General features: G+C 41.5%; 1 protein-coding gene across 1 annotated transcript; it reads right to left on the bottom strand.

The window, feature by feature from the left end:
* Window positions 1-252: 252 nt before the first annotated feature.
* LOC309544317 (carbonic anhydrase 15-like) lies at window positions 253-13823 on the bottom strand. The gene is made up of 8 exons (XM_082243224.1): window positions 13641-13823; window positions 8795-8830; window positions 5712-5882; window positions 5382-5527; window positions 4828-4920; window positions 4651-4717; window positions 4026-4192; window positions 253-962 (listed from the first exon to the last, which is right to left on the bottom strand). The coding sequence occupies exons 1-8, from the start codon at window positions 13699-13701 to the stop codon at window positions 756-758; spliced, it is 948 nt and encodes a 315-aa protein (XP_082099350.1). The 5' UTR covers window positions 13702-13823; the 3' UTR covers window positions 253-755.
* Window positions 13824-15821: the final 1998 nt, after the last annotated feature.

The raw sequence follows: 15821 nt of genomic DNA, 5'->3' as shown, positions 1-15821 counted from the left end.
GAGAAGGTGAGAAATTTTGAGTTGTTGTCAGAATAGATGAGAGTATCCTACAATGAAGACACCTTTTCCTGCCTAAGATGAGAATTATGTTCACTTAAGAATGATTTCCTACCATTTTCTGTTGCATCTTCAGTAAATTGCCCCAACAGGACACAGACAGTAAAAAAAATTTGATAGTGGTTTTAACCCTTTCCAACCTTATCTAAAGAACCTGTCATTGAAGTGTCAAATGCAAGAATGTTAGGAAGAGGGGGTGAGTCAAAGATCCATATAGGGCTTAGACGTATGATCCAAAGGAGCTCCAAAGGGATTCGTTTCTACTAGAGATACCTGCAAACGCCACACGCTGCAGCAGTTCTGGACAGCTGTTACTTCAGAAATGTTTTAGGACAGGTTGGGTTCACTTTAATGCATTGGACCTACTGTTCTGAATAGTTAACTTTACAAATTGACATGATTTATAAACATGTGTGAGTGGTCAGCATTATGGCAAGTTTTATTTCATAGAACCAGCCACTCATTCACAGTGGCTCAGTGGCAGTCAGTTTTGAAAGGTATAAAGTAATTCCAGAGATAGAGATAGCTGTGTTTCCAGGAGGTAATATCTGGGATCATACCAGCCTAATCGGGATGTTCTATTATGCGATTCACTCAGTGCTTGTTTGTATTTCCAAGTTCATTCAGTTCACAAATTCAGCAAGTTTTCTTTGTGAAATTCTTAACTAAAAAAATGCCACAGTTGATAGCATATTATTCTAATTCAGCAATATCCTGGCCGCCAGGCTAATCATACACAAAGTCATCACTGGAGCATACAGGCCAGATGAGCAGCTCACAGTGGCATCTTTGGAAGCCAATACTTGACGTCCTTTAAGTGGCTGAGGTGGTCGGTAATTTTCCCACATTTTCACAGGGGTCTCTCCCTGAGAGGAGAAATGAGCTGTGTCCGTCAGGATTTGATCCTGTAAACAAATTAAAATATACAGTGTCTGAGACCTATAATTCTGTCAATTCTTTGCAAAGTCAAGGTAATTTATCATCATATACAAAACATTAACCTGCACCATTTTCAAACGGTATATATTAAAAAACACCATATGAGACTCCATACCTCCAGTGTGAGTAAACTAAAATTACATTATAAACACCATTGCTTGAATGAGTGTAAAGTCCTATAATAGAATGATCTAGATTTGTTTGGAAAGTTGTGAGGATTTATAGCACAAGTAAAGGATATGACCAACTTCAGCAAAGAGAAAAGATGTCTCCTACTTTCATGATTATGGCATTACTGGCTCAGCAACTGACTGCAAATATTCCTCCACTGCGCTGCTATACTTAGAAAATCTTGGTTCAGGGGAACCAATACTCATCTTTACATGAAGAAATACTGTATATAGATATATAAAACAAGTATACAAGCTAACCTGAGCAGCTAAATAGCAGGTACCACAAGGTGTCTGCACATATGTCTGAGCTCTCTGGGACCCCCTGAAGTCGAGTGCAGTCAAATGGAAAATTTAATTTTAGCAACTATTAGCATGTCAAGTCGCAATTAAAATGTACACAATGTGCGATTTTGTAAAAAGGTAAAATAGACAATGATATGCACCATTAAACCTTATGCCTAGTACACACAGGGCCAGCACTACCTATAGGCAAGGTAGGCGCCGGTCTAGAGCGCACACATCAGTGAGGAGCACCGCGCTGGGGTGCCGCTGACTGCATGTGGCGTTGAGGAGTGAGAACTTCAGCTGTGCTGCTGGATGAACTGCCCAAGAAGACACAGAGAACTCCCTCCCCCACCCCTACCTCCACCCCCAGTAGGGAATAAGGTGCTGCCACTTGCCAGATGACTGTGCCCAGTCCGCCTTCTTCTTCTCAGGTATGTGAGGCACTGCAGTGCAGACTGAGCTCCCTGAACTGCTAGTTCCAGTGCTGGATGCAGAGTATCACTACTGGAGAGGGTGAGTGGGGGGGGGAGGGGGTATGTGCAGGTGACAAGTGCTGTATATAGGTATCACTAAATGGAGTGTTCTCTCTTCTCCCGTGTGACTGCTCAGACAGAATGTCTGAGCAGAAGGCAGGAGCTGTCCAACTTTCCAAGTTAAAAAGCCTGTGATTTGTTGCTAGGGGCAGTCCTAGCGACCAATCATCTGCCTGGTAAAAGAAAAGTTGGACAGCTCCTGCCCCCAGCTCGAACATACTGCATTCTCTGTCTTCTACCTGCTATGTAAGGTAAAGTAGGGGCCCTTCACATAAAGGGCACTGGGTTACAAAGAAGGTAGGTGGCTGTAAAGGGGACCAGGGGACCAGAAAGAAGGTGACTGCAAAAGGGAGTGAGGTGCAAGTAAGGGGGGAGGAAGGGCAGCTGTAGAAGAGACTGGAATACAAGGAGAGGGGCTGTGGAGGGGACTGGGATACATAGAGGATAGGCCTGGGATTCAGGGGGGGGGGGACTGTGGAGGGGACTGGGATACATAGAAGGAGGGCCTGGGATGCAGGGGGGACTGTGGAGGGGACTGGGATACAGGGAAGGAGGGCCTGGGATGCAGGGGGGGGGGACTGTGGAGGAGACTGGGGTACATGGAAGGAGGGCCTGGGATGCAGGGGGGACTGTGGAGGGGACTGGGATACAGGGAAGGAGGGCCTGGGATGCAGGGGGGACTGTGGAGGAGACTGGGGTACATGGAAGGAGGGCCTGGGATGCAGGGGGGACTGTGGAAGGGACTGGGATACATGGAAGGAGGGCCTGGGATGCAAGGGGGGGCTGTGGAGAGGACTAGGATACATGGAAGTAGGGCCTCTGATGTGGGGGGGGCTGTAGGGAAGAACTGGGATACATAGAAGGAGGGCCTGGGATGCAGGGGGGAACTGTGGAGGGGACTGAGATACATGGAAGGAGGGCCTGGGATGCAGGGGGGGGCTGCAGAGAGGACTAGGATACTTGGAAGGAGGGCCTCTGATGCAGGGAGGGACTGTGGAGGGGACTGGGTTACATGGAAGGAGGGCCTGGGATGCAGGGGGGATTGTGGAGGGGACTGGAATACCAGTAAGGAGGGCCAGGGACGCAGGGGGGACTGTGAAGGGGACTGGGATACAAGGAGGGGGCTGTGGAGGGAACTGAGATACATGGAAGGAGGGGCTGGGATGCAAGCGGAGTGCTGTGGAGGGAACTGGGGTGCAAGTAAAGGGGGCTGTAAAAGGGACTGGGGTACAAGTAAAGGGGAGTTGTAAAGACGACTGGAGTACAAGGGGTTGTGAAGGGGACTAAGGTGCAAAGAATGGACTTGAATGCAAGGAAGGGGGGCTGAGGACACTGATGTAAAGGGGACACCCCCTTTACCGCCACCGTATACATGAGCAGGGCAAAGGGGGTGGAGTCAGGGGTGGAGTAAAAAAAGCAGTAAATGAGGTTTAGTCTGGGGTGTCTAAAATTCTTGCACCAGCTGTGAGTACACACAATCAGAAAATCAAAAGAAATAAAATCAAAAGAAAAATACCCCTTTCGAAGAAATCTGATTGTTAGTACACAGCTTTCAAGAGCCAACTATAACAGGGACAGCAAAGGGACAAATACAAAAATATTTATTTTAGGATACCAGAGCATACAATTTTCGTTTAATCAGTTCAGTTTTCAAAAAAAATCAGAAGAGCAAGGCCATGCATGCTAGGACATGAAAGAATACATTACAATACAAAATATGACATCACTTCTGATGTTGTATTCCGTTGTACGAGAATTTTCATAACTTTAGTAACTGCTTCATTTTTGATAAGAGAATAGCATGCAAAAAAAAAAAAAAAAAAACAGACGCTCATTTATCCAATAGTCTCATCGTCTGTACAAGTCTTTAACAATCCGTTCAATGTTAACTTTTCTAAGCCTTAGGAAAACAGAACAAGCAAGGAAGCTTCGATATTGATTGTTAGAGGTAACTACATGCTTTTCCTTATTGAACCATAACCCATGTTTGTAAGACCTATAAAAAAAAGAGAAAAAATGACAATCATTCTAGTTGTACCTGAGTCCTACTGATGGTCACCGGCTCTTCAAACACTGTCCAAATGACAGCCTGTGCGCAATCAGGAGTTGTGAGGGAACCTTGATATCTGTAGTATCTTGACAACTTCCCATGAGCTGGGAGGAGGCTTTCCAGGGGAAATGTTGGTGTCATCAGTACATAGTCCCCTGTTAAATAAAACATTTATGTACGTTAAGTCTTTATGATGAGACATTAGGGCAATGCAAGTGTTAAAGTTAACGACTCCTTTTAAATAAACTAAAACATAGGTTGTATGGAAACCCTTGAAAATGACCTCTGTTTAAAGTCAGACACATCTGATTGATCCACAAGGATTTATTTGTTAAACTTATGCATTTATGTTCTGTTACAGCAGTGAGAAGTCCAGCAACCAATCAGATTCCAGTACCCTGAAGTCAGATAACTGAATTCTGTAGTGGAAAAGCAGTTGTATCACTGTCAATGTGAAGATAACCAAACTCCGCAGACTTCTCTATGTTTTACTGAATAAGCCAGATAGAAAAGTATATTCTAATTGTTTTTTATATAATGGTACAGGTAAGAACATGGTGGTGATTTAACAAATATACTGGTTAAAAAAAAATAAAGTAATATATACACTGACCTTCCAATGATACATTCTTCATGGCGGACACTAATGGACTATAACTTGGGTTATCTGCTTCTCCCACCTAAAGACAAATCAGCAGTAGCATACATTATCCAGATTCCCTAAAAATGTGGGAACATTCTTATACCTGTTAAAAAAAATGTTGGAACGTGATAGCTGAACATGTCTTACCATTATCAGTATGCCTAGCACAGCCAAGCCTTGAGGGTCTTTCTTAGCTTCGATGACACTGCTGTACTTGGCATTCATGTGAACAATATGCAGCTGAAGACAAACAAACAGTTATTTGGCATCGCTGAAATTTTCCAAAACTTTACAGTATACAAATGTGCCTCTGTTTGTACATTAAAGATGCAGTCATCTAAAACCCTAACAATGTTTAAGTGTACCACTCTATTATTATATTCTTCAAATACCCATCATAAACATGCAATGACAATCTACTACACTGATGGGGGGAATAAAGATAACACAACATACTTTGTCCCAGTGAATCCCATTGATAGTATAAATAAATTAATGACTATGCGCTATTCTGCTCAACGTACATTCTATAGCGGAAAACCAAATGTATTGCTTCCAATGTGAATAATTGCATGTGTAATGAAATGTATACAGTATATATGTAAGTACAGTGGTCAATACATTCAGAAAATATATTTAGTGCCAAGCAGTTTATACTTTAAGATCATGGAAAGTAGAGTATAGGTCGGTCATATTGTTACCTCAAGTGGGAACTGCTTGTCATCCACTGTATGTTCTGATCCATTTTTGGTTGGGCTTCCCCAGTGAAAATGAAACTGTAAAGCCTTGTATGTGTTGGGTAAACCGGCACCGCTGATACTTATATCTCCAGATAGGCTCAGCAGAACTGAAAAAGTGCAGCACATAATGTCAAAGTACAGGTATATCATAAAAACATAACAACTAACATAAGAAAAGTACCAGCACAATCTTGAGAAAGCATTGGTGCACCAACCTTCTCCTTGAAAATAGACTGTTTGGTTCACCAAGGAGCAAATAAAGAGACTAGTATGCCAGTAAAATTACCTCACCTGAGTGTCCATCATTCATAAGCTTCCATTCAGCAGATGGGGCATTATCATAACCGTTGAAGGTGATGTCACCCAAGTGGCTGTCTCTCTTTACTTTGGCTTTTTCAATGTTAATAGGTGATTGAAGATCACCTCCACAGTTGTGATTAATGTCCTTCCAATGGTCAGGACCTGACCCAAAGAAAAATGCATAAAACAATCACGTTATTTCTTTGACTGCATCCACATCTTGAGCCATTGCACTCATATTAAAGTTTTTCAATCCCATTTACTAGAAGTTATATAATATTCTGTTAATAATGGGTTAATTAAGACTTTATAGTGTATGTGAGATAAAGAGGAACTCCACTCACATTTTATTCATTTTTGATAGAGGCGGGCATAATAAGACCTTGCTCTGTGTGTGCCCTTTAGAGATAACACACACGCACCCACACAGACAAAACAGCAAAGATGTGTGCAGATGCAGTTAAAATTTCCACCTGTCGTGGGCTCTTTGATGTAATTACATTGGAAGGGTATTCTCATAAGGAAATTGAGCCCTTGGAGATTCCAAACAGTGCCTCAAGAAGAGTCTGCTTGGACACTTAACTCTCGAGAGAATGGGTGAGGGAACCTTTTAAATAAGGTAGCCCACTTCACTTTGGCTCACGTCTGGCGAGTGAACGGTTAGGGTAAGGAACCCGCTTGTAAGGGAGAGTACAAAGTAGAGGCAAAGGTTCCCGTGGAGGAGGGGCAGCTTAGGGCAGGCTCTTTGGTCATTGCTTATACTCCCGTGTCTGAAACAGAGGCGTGGTGCTGGTGTGAGATGCTATCTGGTTCCAAATACATCTTCTTCTTAAGGAATGCTCCCCCTGCCACCCAAAGCCGTCCTCTGGTAATGCAATTGGGGAAAACAGTACTATACTATTCTGCATCTCTGTGCATTCACTAAATATGAACACAAAAGCACAGCGCAATCAATAAAATTCAGCTTATAAATAAATATAAGACAAACAAATATACTGCCTGGCCAAAAAAAAAAAGTCGCCACCTGGAATTAACTAAACTAAGCATGCAGCAACTATCCTATTGGGTAGTTACTGCATGTGCCCAAAGAATGAGGTCAGCTGACTAAATTGAGGTCAGCTGACCAAGTTATTCCATCAAAGGATTTCTTCCCTGATGTCACGGGCATATTTCAAGATGACAATGCTAGGATTCATCAGGCTCAAATTGTGAAAGAGTTGTTCAGGGAACATTAGACATCATTTTCATTCATGGATTGGCCACCACAGAGTCTGGAACTTAACCCCATTGAGAATCTTTGGGATGTGCTGGAGAAGGCTTTGCGCAGTGGTCCGACTTTCCCATCATCAATACAAGATCTTGGTGAAAAATTAATGCAACACTGGGCGGAAATAAATCTTGTGACATTGCAGAAGCTTATCGAAATAATGCCACAGCGAATGTGTGTCGTAATCAAAGCTAAAGGCGGTCCAACGTGTTTGACCTTTTTGTGTATGTACAAGTTTAAAAGAATAGATCCGTAGTTCATGCAAAACAGCAAGAGAGCCAAACAAAGTCCATAGTTATCTATGTGAGTGAAAAGAGATCCAGGCGTAGATCGCCCAACAGGTGCAAAGTCCCTACACCTAGAGGCAAAATGCTCTCTCACCTTAATCTATAGACCCCTTAACCAACAGAAGGTCACAAGTGCTTGTCCCGGTTAGGGAATAAGTAAATGAAGCGGCAGCACTATCCTGACTCATGACCTCAGCATGGGAACATATACAAGGAAAGAAACACACATCTAAGAGCTCTCTGCTGTAACAGTTTTCACGCTTTATTGATAAAAAAAAGACTTATGGAATCATCTTCTTGTGTAATAGCATAAAAGTTCACAATGAAATCATCAAGTACAGCCATTCTAGTGTCAGCAAGATGCGATAGGTGATGTCATCAAAAGCAGCTCCTCCTCCCGTACGCGTTACGTCCAATGGGACTTCGTCAGCGGGATCCAAATCCCGTTGGTTGTAATGTGCACGGGAGGAGAAGCTGCTTTTGATTACATCACTCACCGATATCCTGTCTTGCCGACACGAGAGCAGCTGTACTTGATGATTTAGTTGTGAACTTTTATGATCTTACACAAGAGGAATATTCTGGAAGTCTTTTTATCAATAAAGCATGGAAACTACTACAGCAGAGAGCTCTTAGATGTGTGTTTCTTTCCCTGTATATCTGCCCATTCCTAGGTCGTGAGTCAGGACAGTGCTGCCGATTCATTTTCTTATTCCCATTTGGGACAAGCGCTTGTGACCTTCTGTTGGGTGAGCGAATATCTGGCCTGTAGGTGGAGGATCTTTGCACCTATTGGGCAATCTACGCCTGGATCCCTTTTAACTCACGTGGATATGGACTTTGTTTGGCTCTCTTGCTGTTTTGCATGAACTCCGGATCTATTCTTTTATACTTGTATATATTTATTTGTTATATATTTTTTTATAAGCTGCATTTTATTGATTGCGCTGCACTTTTGTGTTCATATTAATAACTCTGGGGTGTTGGTGAATTCAGTGTTCAGCTTGCAATCCAGCTGGTATTATCCTTCAGAATATTTTATTATATTTGCGCTAATTGATTCTTTTTTACTTTATACACTAAATATATCTATATACTAATGTCAAAAACTGTTTCATTGGTTGTAATGCACTGTAACCTGGACTCATATAAATAATACTGTGCACTACACAAAGTGTGTGACTAACTACTCCCAACCTAAGGTACCTAGCATAGGCCTCCCCTACAAGGAAATATCACCAACAGGGACATATACCACAACAATAACCTGACACAGATTAATAAAAAGGTTTACTGCTGCCTGTGTCCCCATTGCAATGTTGTTCTTATGCTCAGTCTTGGTTGCAGAACAGGATATGAGAGGAAATTTTCACAATACAGACACTACAATCAAAAACTACAAAAATTGGAATTCTAATTCTAACTGGAATTCTAACATATTTAAAAGAATGGATGTTAGGTATATGCAAGACTTGTAAGCTTTTCAAACCTTATCAAACTTAATTTGCTAATTTACTCACCACATGCAGGGTTCTGAGAAGAGTAGCACCACTGACCTGAATAAAGATAGACAATAAAGTAAAACTTCCTGAAATAGGTTAACAATCCAATAGTTAAAGTGAGTCTTTCAGCTATGGTAAATATATATATATATAGTATCTCACAAAAGTGAGTACACCCCTCATATTTTTGTGAAATTTTTTATTATATCTTTTTATGTGACAACACTAAAGAAATTACACTTTGTTACAATGTAAAGTAGTGAGTGTACAGCTTGTATAACAGTGTCAATTTGCTGTCCCCTCAAAATAACTCAACACACAGCCATAAATGTCTAAACCGCTGGCAACAAAGTGAGTACACCCCTAAGTGACAATGTCCAAATTGGGCCCAAAGTGTCAATATTTTGTGTGGCCACCATTATTTTCCAGCACTGCCTTAACCCTCTTGGAAATGGAGTTCACCAGAGCTTCATAGGTTGCCACTGGAGTCCTCTTCCACTCCTCCATGATGATATCACGGAGCTGGTGGACGTTAGAGACCTTGCGCTCCTCCACCCTTCATTTGAGAATGACCCACAGATGCTCAATAGGGTTTAGGTCTGAAGACATGCTTGACCAGTCCATCACCTTTACCCTCAGCTTCTTTATCAAGGCAGTGGTCGTCTTGGAGGTGTGTTTGGGGTTTTTATCATGTTGGAATACTGCCCTGCGGCCCAGTCTCTGAAGGGAGGGAATCATGCTTTGCTTCAGTATGTCACAGTACATGTTGGCATTCATGGTTCCCTCAATGAACTGTAGCTCCCCAGTGCTGGCAGAACTCATGCAGCCCCAGACCATGACACTCCCACCACCATGCTTGACTGTAGGCAAGACAAAGTTGTCTTTGTACTCCTCACCTGGTTGTCGCCACACATTCTTGACACCATATGAACCAAACAAGTTTATCTTGGTCTCATCAGACAACAGGACATGATTCCAGAAATACATGACCTTAGTCTGCTTGTCTTCAGCAAACTGTTTGCAGGCTTTCCTGTACATCATCATTATAAGAGACTTCCTTCTGGGATGATGGCCATGCAGACCAATTGGATGCAGTGTGTGGCGTATGGTATGAGCACTGACAAGCTGACCCCCCCACCCCTTCAACCTCTGCAGCAATGCTGGCAGCACTCATGCATCTATTTCCCAAAGACAACCTCTGGATTTAACACTAAGCATGTGCACTTAACTTCTTTGGTCGACCATGGCGAGGCCGCTGTAAAACCGCTGTATGGTCTTGGCCACCGTGCAGCAGCTCAGTTTCAGGGTCTTGGCAATCTTCTTATAGCCTAGGCCATCTTTATGTAGAGCAACAATTCTTTTTTTCAGATCCTTAGAGAGTTCTTTGCCATGAGGTGCCATGTTGAACTTCTAGTGACCAGTATGAGAGAGTGAGAGCGATAACACCAAATTTAACAAACCTGCTCCCCATTCATGCCTGAGACCTTGTAACACTAACGAGTCACGTGACACCGGGGAGGGAAAATGGCTGATTGGGCCCAATTTGGAAATTTTTACTCAGGGGTGTACTCAGTTTTGTTGCCAGCGGTTTAAACATTAATGGCTGTGTGTTGAGTTATTTTGAGGGGACAGAACATTTACGCTGTTATACAAGCTTGCACACTCACTACTTTGTAGTGTCATTTCTTCAGTGTTGTCATATGAAAAGATATAATAAAATATGTGTGCGGTGTACTCACTTTTGTGAGATACTGTATATATATATATATATATATATATATATATATATATATATATATATATGAAGAGAAACTACCCAAGACAAAGCACAGTGCTTGCTATTATCCTTATGGAAAGAAAACCCACCTCTATGTGCCTTTCTGATGTTGGTTTAACTTTGTTACCTGGGCCTTGAGTTTTTTTTTTCCTAAATACTAAGCCCTTCTCCAACTGCCATTAACCTGTCCAGTGAAACAACCCAATTGAACCTAATGCTAACTTGCATGCTACAAGTGCATAGATCTCTGAAACAATAAATCAGTGGAGAAACTTAGATTACATTAAATAAACAAGTAAACATGCCTAGGTATTCATTAAATAAAATATTACAGGAAAAAAATATGCAGTACAGAGTGAGGGGTTGATTTACTAAAGGAAAATAGACTGTGCACTCTCCAAGTGCAGGTGCTCCAAAGATTAGTAAATGAGGTAAAGCTTCACTTTGCAAAGAGTACCCAATCACATGCAAGGAAAATAAAAAAAACAGCATTTTTGCTTGCAAATTATTGGATAATGGAAGTCAGCAGAGCTTCTGCTCATTTACTAAGCCCTGGAGCTACTGCACTTGCAGAGTGCACTGCGTAATGGCCTTTAAATCAAGCCCTGAGTGTCAATGTACATATATGCTGGTTACAATAGTTAGCAGTTCAGCTAGACCAGTATTAAATGTAGACGTTCCTGGTACGTTGCCTAGAGCAGCCAAACAGTCTGACATGAAACTTTGAAAACTGAGTATGTTCAAAAAAGAATGAGAACAGATTAAGCATAGGAACAAAAAGTAAACAATGCAAGTCTGTGCAGTACTTCATGTGAGACTAATAGGAAACATAATGAGTAATCATGCTAATGTAATCCTTTAGCATTATTCCAGTAGATCCACAGTTTACAAAGGTTTTCAAACACAATAGGTTTATCTTTTCAGAAGGCTAGCATTCTCTCATAGGTATGGTGGGTTTAGTCTAACTCAGGGGTCTCCAGACTTTCAAAACAAAGGGCCAGCTTACTGTACTTCAGAATTTAGGTGGGTTAGACTGTGCCCAGTGGGAGTAAACAATGCCCTATCCTTGGTATTAGGGGGAGAAATAGTTGGTGTCAGTGGGAGAAATAGTGGCCCATTTGTATTGTTAGTTAGAGGAATAGTGCCCCATTGTTGGTGTCAGTGGGAGGAATAGTGCCCCATTGTTGGTGTCAGTGGGAGGAATAGTGCCCTGTTGTTGGTGTCAGTGGAAGGAATAGTGCCCCATTGTTGGTGTCAGTGGGAGGAATAGTGCCCCGTTGTTGGTGTCAGTGGGAGGAATAGTGCCCCATTGTTGGTGTCAGTGGGAGGAATAGTGCCCCGTTGTTAGTGTCAGTGGGAGGAATAGTGCCCCATTGTTGGTGTCAGTGAGAGGAATAGTGCCCCGTTGTTAGTGTCAGTGGGAGGAATAGTGCCCCATTGTTGGTGTCAGTGGGAGGAATAGTGCCCCATTGTTGGTGTCAGTGAGAGGAATAGTTCCCCGTTGTTGGTGTCAGTGGGAGGAATAGTGCCCCATTGTTGGTGTCAGTGGGAGGAATAGTACCCCATTGTTGGTGTCAGTGGGAGGAATAGTGCCCTGTTGTTGGTGTCAGTGGGAGGAATAGTACCTCGTTGTTGGTGTCAGTGGGAGGAATAGTGCCCCGTTGTTGGTGTCAGTGGGAGGAATAGTACCCCATTGTTGGTGTCAGTGGGAGGAATAGTACCCCATTGTTGGTGTCAGTGGGAGGGAATAGTGCCCCATTGTTGGTTTCAGTGGAAGGAATAGTGCCCCGTTGTTGGTGTCAGTGGGAGGAATAGTGCCCCGTTGTTGGTGTCAGTGGGAGGAATAATGCCCCGTTGTTGGTGTCAGTGGGAGGAATAATGCCCCATTGTTGGTGTCAGTGGGAGGAATAGTGCCCCATTAATGGTGTCAAAGGTAGCAATTATGACTTAGGGGCGGGATAAAGGCAAGCAAAGGTCCGCATCTAGCCCTAGAGCCACAGTTTGGAGACCACTGGTCTAACTCAATAACCTCCATTAAATTTTAGGCAATACCTTTTTTCCAATGTCTAATGATGTTTAATCTTGCAACATATAAATAATGATGTCTATTTAAACATAATATCAGCATCAGCACAGCAAAAGATAGACATTGTAAAAATGCAGATTATTTAATTGCCACAGAATATAAGATAACATGTGACTTGTATGTGTCATCTAAGTGTAAAAATTTTGTAAGAAACTGGGGATACCATTAAATCATTTTTTGTAAATTCATAGAAGGGGTATGATATATTTTAAACCAGTAAATTGTTGTGTCCTAACACATTGCAGTGAAAATGTATTTGAAATATATTATTTTAATAAAAAAACTTTTGGATACCTAATTAATTATTATATAGTGATAGAATTCAGAACACGATTATGAAACTCACCAATCTATTAAACTGTTCAGAAAGAAAGGGGAGATATTGCTTAACTTTCCCCGATCCCCCAAACAGATCTAAAAATGACAGCAAGGCTGTTATTTTGAATTGTAAGAAATTCATGGATGGTCTTAGTTCCTTAAATTGACAAAATAAACTTTGCACAAATATCTACCACTGCATGTTATATCTTGTATCAAGGCAATATAACAGCGCTATGATTTTTATTTATCAATACAAATAGACTGGACTTTATTCCCTTACATCTGACAGCTACAGTAATAAGCCAGTATGTTGATTTTTTACGTATATATAGCTAAGGGTCAGTTAATTTGTGTCTAAAATTGCTGACCAATATACAGTATATTTAGTACCGAAAATACAGCCAAAGTAACTAGAAAAAAAAATTATATTACCATACCTAAAATAGTGATGTATCAAATCTCAAAACTTAACTAAGAAAGCCAGTTCTATCCTGACCTCAGAACCTAACCCTAACATTAAATTCTACAAAACTGTTACCTGTATCCAGAACCTGTCTCTAAACGTAACCTAACTTCTACACCTAAAGACATAGAAGAGGAAACTAAAGATGAAAAGAGAATGATTTTCTTACCATAATCTTATTTTGTTACAAGAATAATATTAATAAATGTGGTTTTACCTTCTCCAGACACCTGCATAAGTAAAATGATAAATGTTATACCGAGCAGCAGCATCTTCATGCTGTCCTCAAGAATGTCCTAGGAGCTAAGCTGAAGCTGTCGCACACCCAGGTGGACTGACCATAGACCCATTCTCCCTATACCTCATTATTTATAAAGAATTGGGCTGTGTTTTATGTTAACTCTTTTCTATGCCTGTTATGGGCAGTCAGTTTAACTCCACCTGGAGTGTTAACTCTTCCCCTTCCGTCATGAGAATGAACCAAATTCCTTTAGACAATAAGTAACAAGTAGCCTGCCTTGCCTGAATAGCTCAATGATGTTATTTGCAGATTCTGGTCCCTACAACAAATGAACATCTAAAAAAAGATCATGGTAGGTTTAGAAGTTTTTACATAGTGTATAGTGGTCGCCTGTTCACCATGACTCGAAAAACCAGGAGTAAAGAAAAGCAAAATCTAAAGGGAATAACCAGTGGTATATATATTTTCCTTGTTAGAAAAACTTTATGAAATAGAATATGACTATGAGTACTTTAAAGACTGGGTGTGTTCTATCAGATGTTGGCTTATTTTGTTCAAAAGGGGTATCATTTTTCACAGCATATGGTTACATTTGCTAAAAATAAAACTATTTAAAAAAAGTAGAAATTACAAGTATGAGAAAGTGCTAGACCATTAAACTCATTAGGCCCCAGTCACACCTGACGGTTTTGTCATGCTTTCGCCTACGAAGATAGGATATAATAAGATAAGACTTTTTACCTCATTTACTAAGCTCTGCAGCAAGTGCTGCCTTTAGTAAATCAACCCCAATGGCTTTTAGCAGAGTTTAAAAGCTGCCAGATTTGGGTGAGGTTTAAACCTCCCTTTCTTGATCGCAGAGGAATCGCATTTAGGATAGAAGTGTTTTGACTGCCCGCCGCAGGAAAACACAAATCGGTTTGGTTTTTGTGGCATTTTGCATTTTCCCACGGCTGCAGTCAGGGTAGGCTAGTGTACATGTAGAAATGAAAAATAATATGCGATTGCGCTGCCTACATGATTGCGAAATTTAAATAATATGACATTTAGAGCCCATTCACACAGGGGCGACACGACTTGCTGGAGCGACCTGTGAAGTCGCGGTGCACTCGGTGCACCTCGGCGCGACATGTACGGACTTCATATAATTGAAGTCAATGCAGGCTGCCTCCAGGTCACCCCAAAGTAGTACAGGACCCTTTTTCTAAGTCGGAGCGACTTGTGTCGCTCCTATTAGAACGGGTCCTGTGCTAATCAATGGCAGGCGAGCCACCGCGACTTGTCAGGCGACCAAGTCGCCTGACAAGTCGCGCTAGTGTGAATGGGGTCTCAAACCAACATCAAAAGCATCATTACTTCCTGACAAAGCCACATGGGAGGGTGGCGTAACATGTGAAGGTGGAGCCAGGCGGCGTGAGTGTTTGGACTAGAACCCTGTGTGAGACACTGCTCATTTTTACTTCTATGCTTCATAGCTGTTTATGCTTATTTATATTGAATAAATGTGAGTACATTTCTGGAAGCTGGGTTGGTGTTACTTATCTATGTGATCAAACATATTACATTATTGGCAGCTATTCCTCTTTCTTGAGAGCTGTATGGAGCCATTACCTCTAAGGAAGCCACATCATTGAGATACATTTGGAAGATCATCACCTGGTGTGCGAGACTCTTTTGAAAATATCCCTGTATATGCGAGATTGGGCTATATATAGGTCTACTTATAAGGTGAGTGCGCACTTTACTAGGTGGTGGAGCACTGTTTAATATATAGTGGAGCACTAAGTGGATTCTACGTTTTGGAAAAAAAAAATGTTTTTTCTTTGAAGAAGCACTATTGAAAACACGTTTGTTTTGGACTATTGGGACTTTTTTCTTTTCACGTTTGGGATAGCCTTTTAAAATTGATGATATAATTTTTCACGGGTCATTGTACCGCACTGTGCAATAATGTTATGACATGGTAGCTATTATGATGGAATTAGGATTGATATTCGTTTCAATGGGATAATATTTAACTTCCACAATCATTTAGACAATCACATGCTATTTTGAATTTTAGCACTTTTATGTAGGAACACAGTTAGTGGTTGCAGCAGCTGAGTTAATCAATGAAGGTAGGTGGCAGCGTGCAACAGTTGTATTTTATATTTTAGT

The sequence above is a fragment of the Pelophylax lessonae genome (genome assembly GCF_965119305.1).
Source record: "Pelophylax lessonae genome assembly, chromosome: 1".
Taxonomy (NCBI): Eukaryota; Metazoa; Chordata; class Amphibia; order Anura; family Ranidae; genus Pelophylax; species Pelophylax lessonae.
The sequence above is the reverse complement of the archived record's forward strand: the minus strand, read 5'-3'. Positions and strand labels throughout refer to the sequence as shown.

Bases quoted from the DNA above. Each gene is read 5' to 3' on its own strand.
- LOC309544317 (XM_082243224.1), bottom strand. From the start codon at position 13,701: ATGAAGATGCTGCTGCTCGGTATAACATTTATCATTTTACTTATGCAG. The intron at 5,528-5,711 runs GTGAGGTAATTT...GCACTTTTTCAG, and splicing joins TATGAATGATGGACACTCAG to TTCTGCTGAGCCTATCTGGA. The intron at 4,718-4,827 runs GTAAGACATGTT...ATTTGTCTTTAG, and splicing joins TGCTAGGCATACTGATAATG to GTGGGAGAAGCAGATAACCC.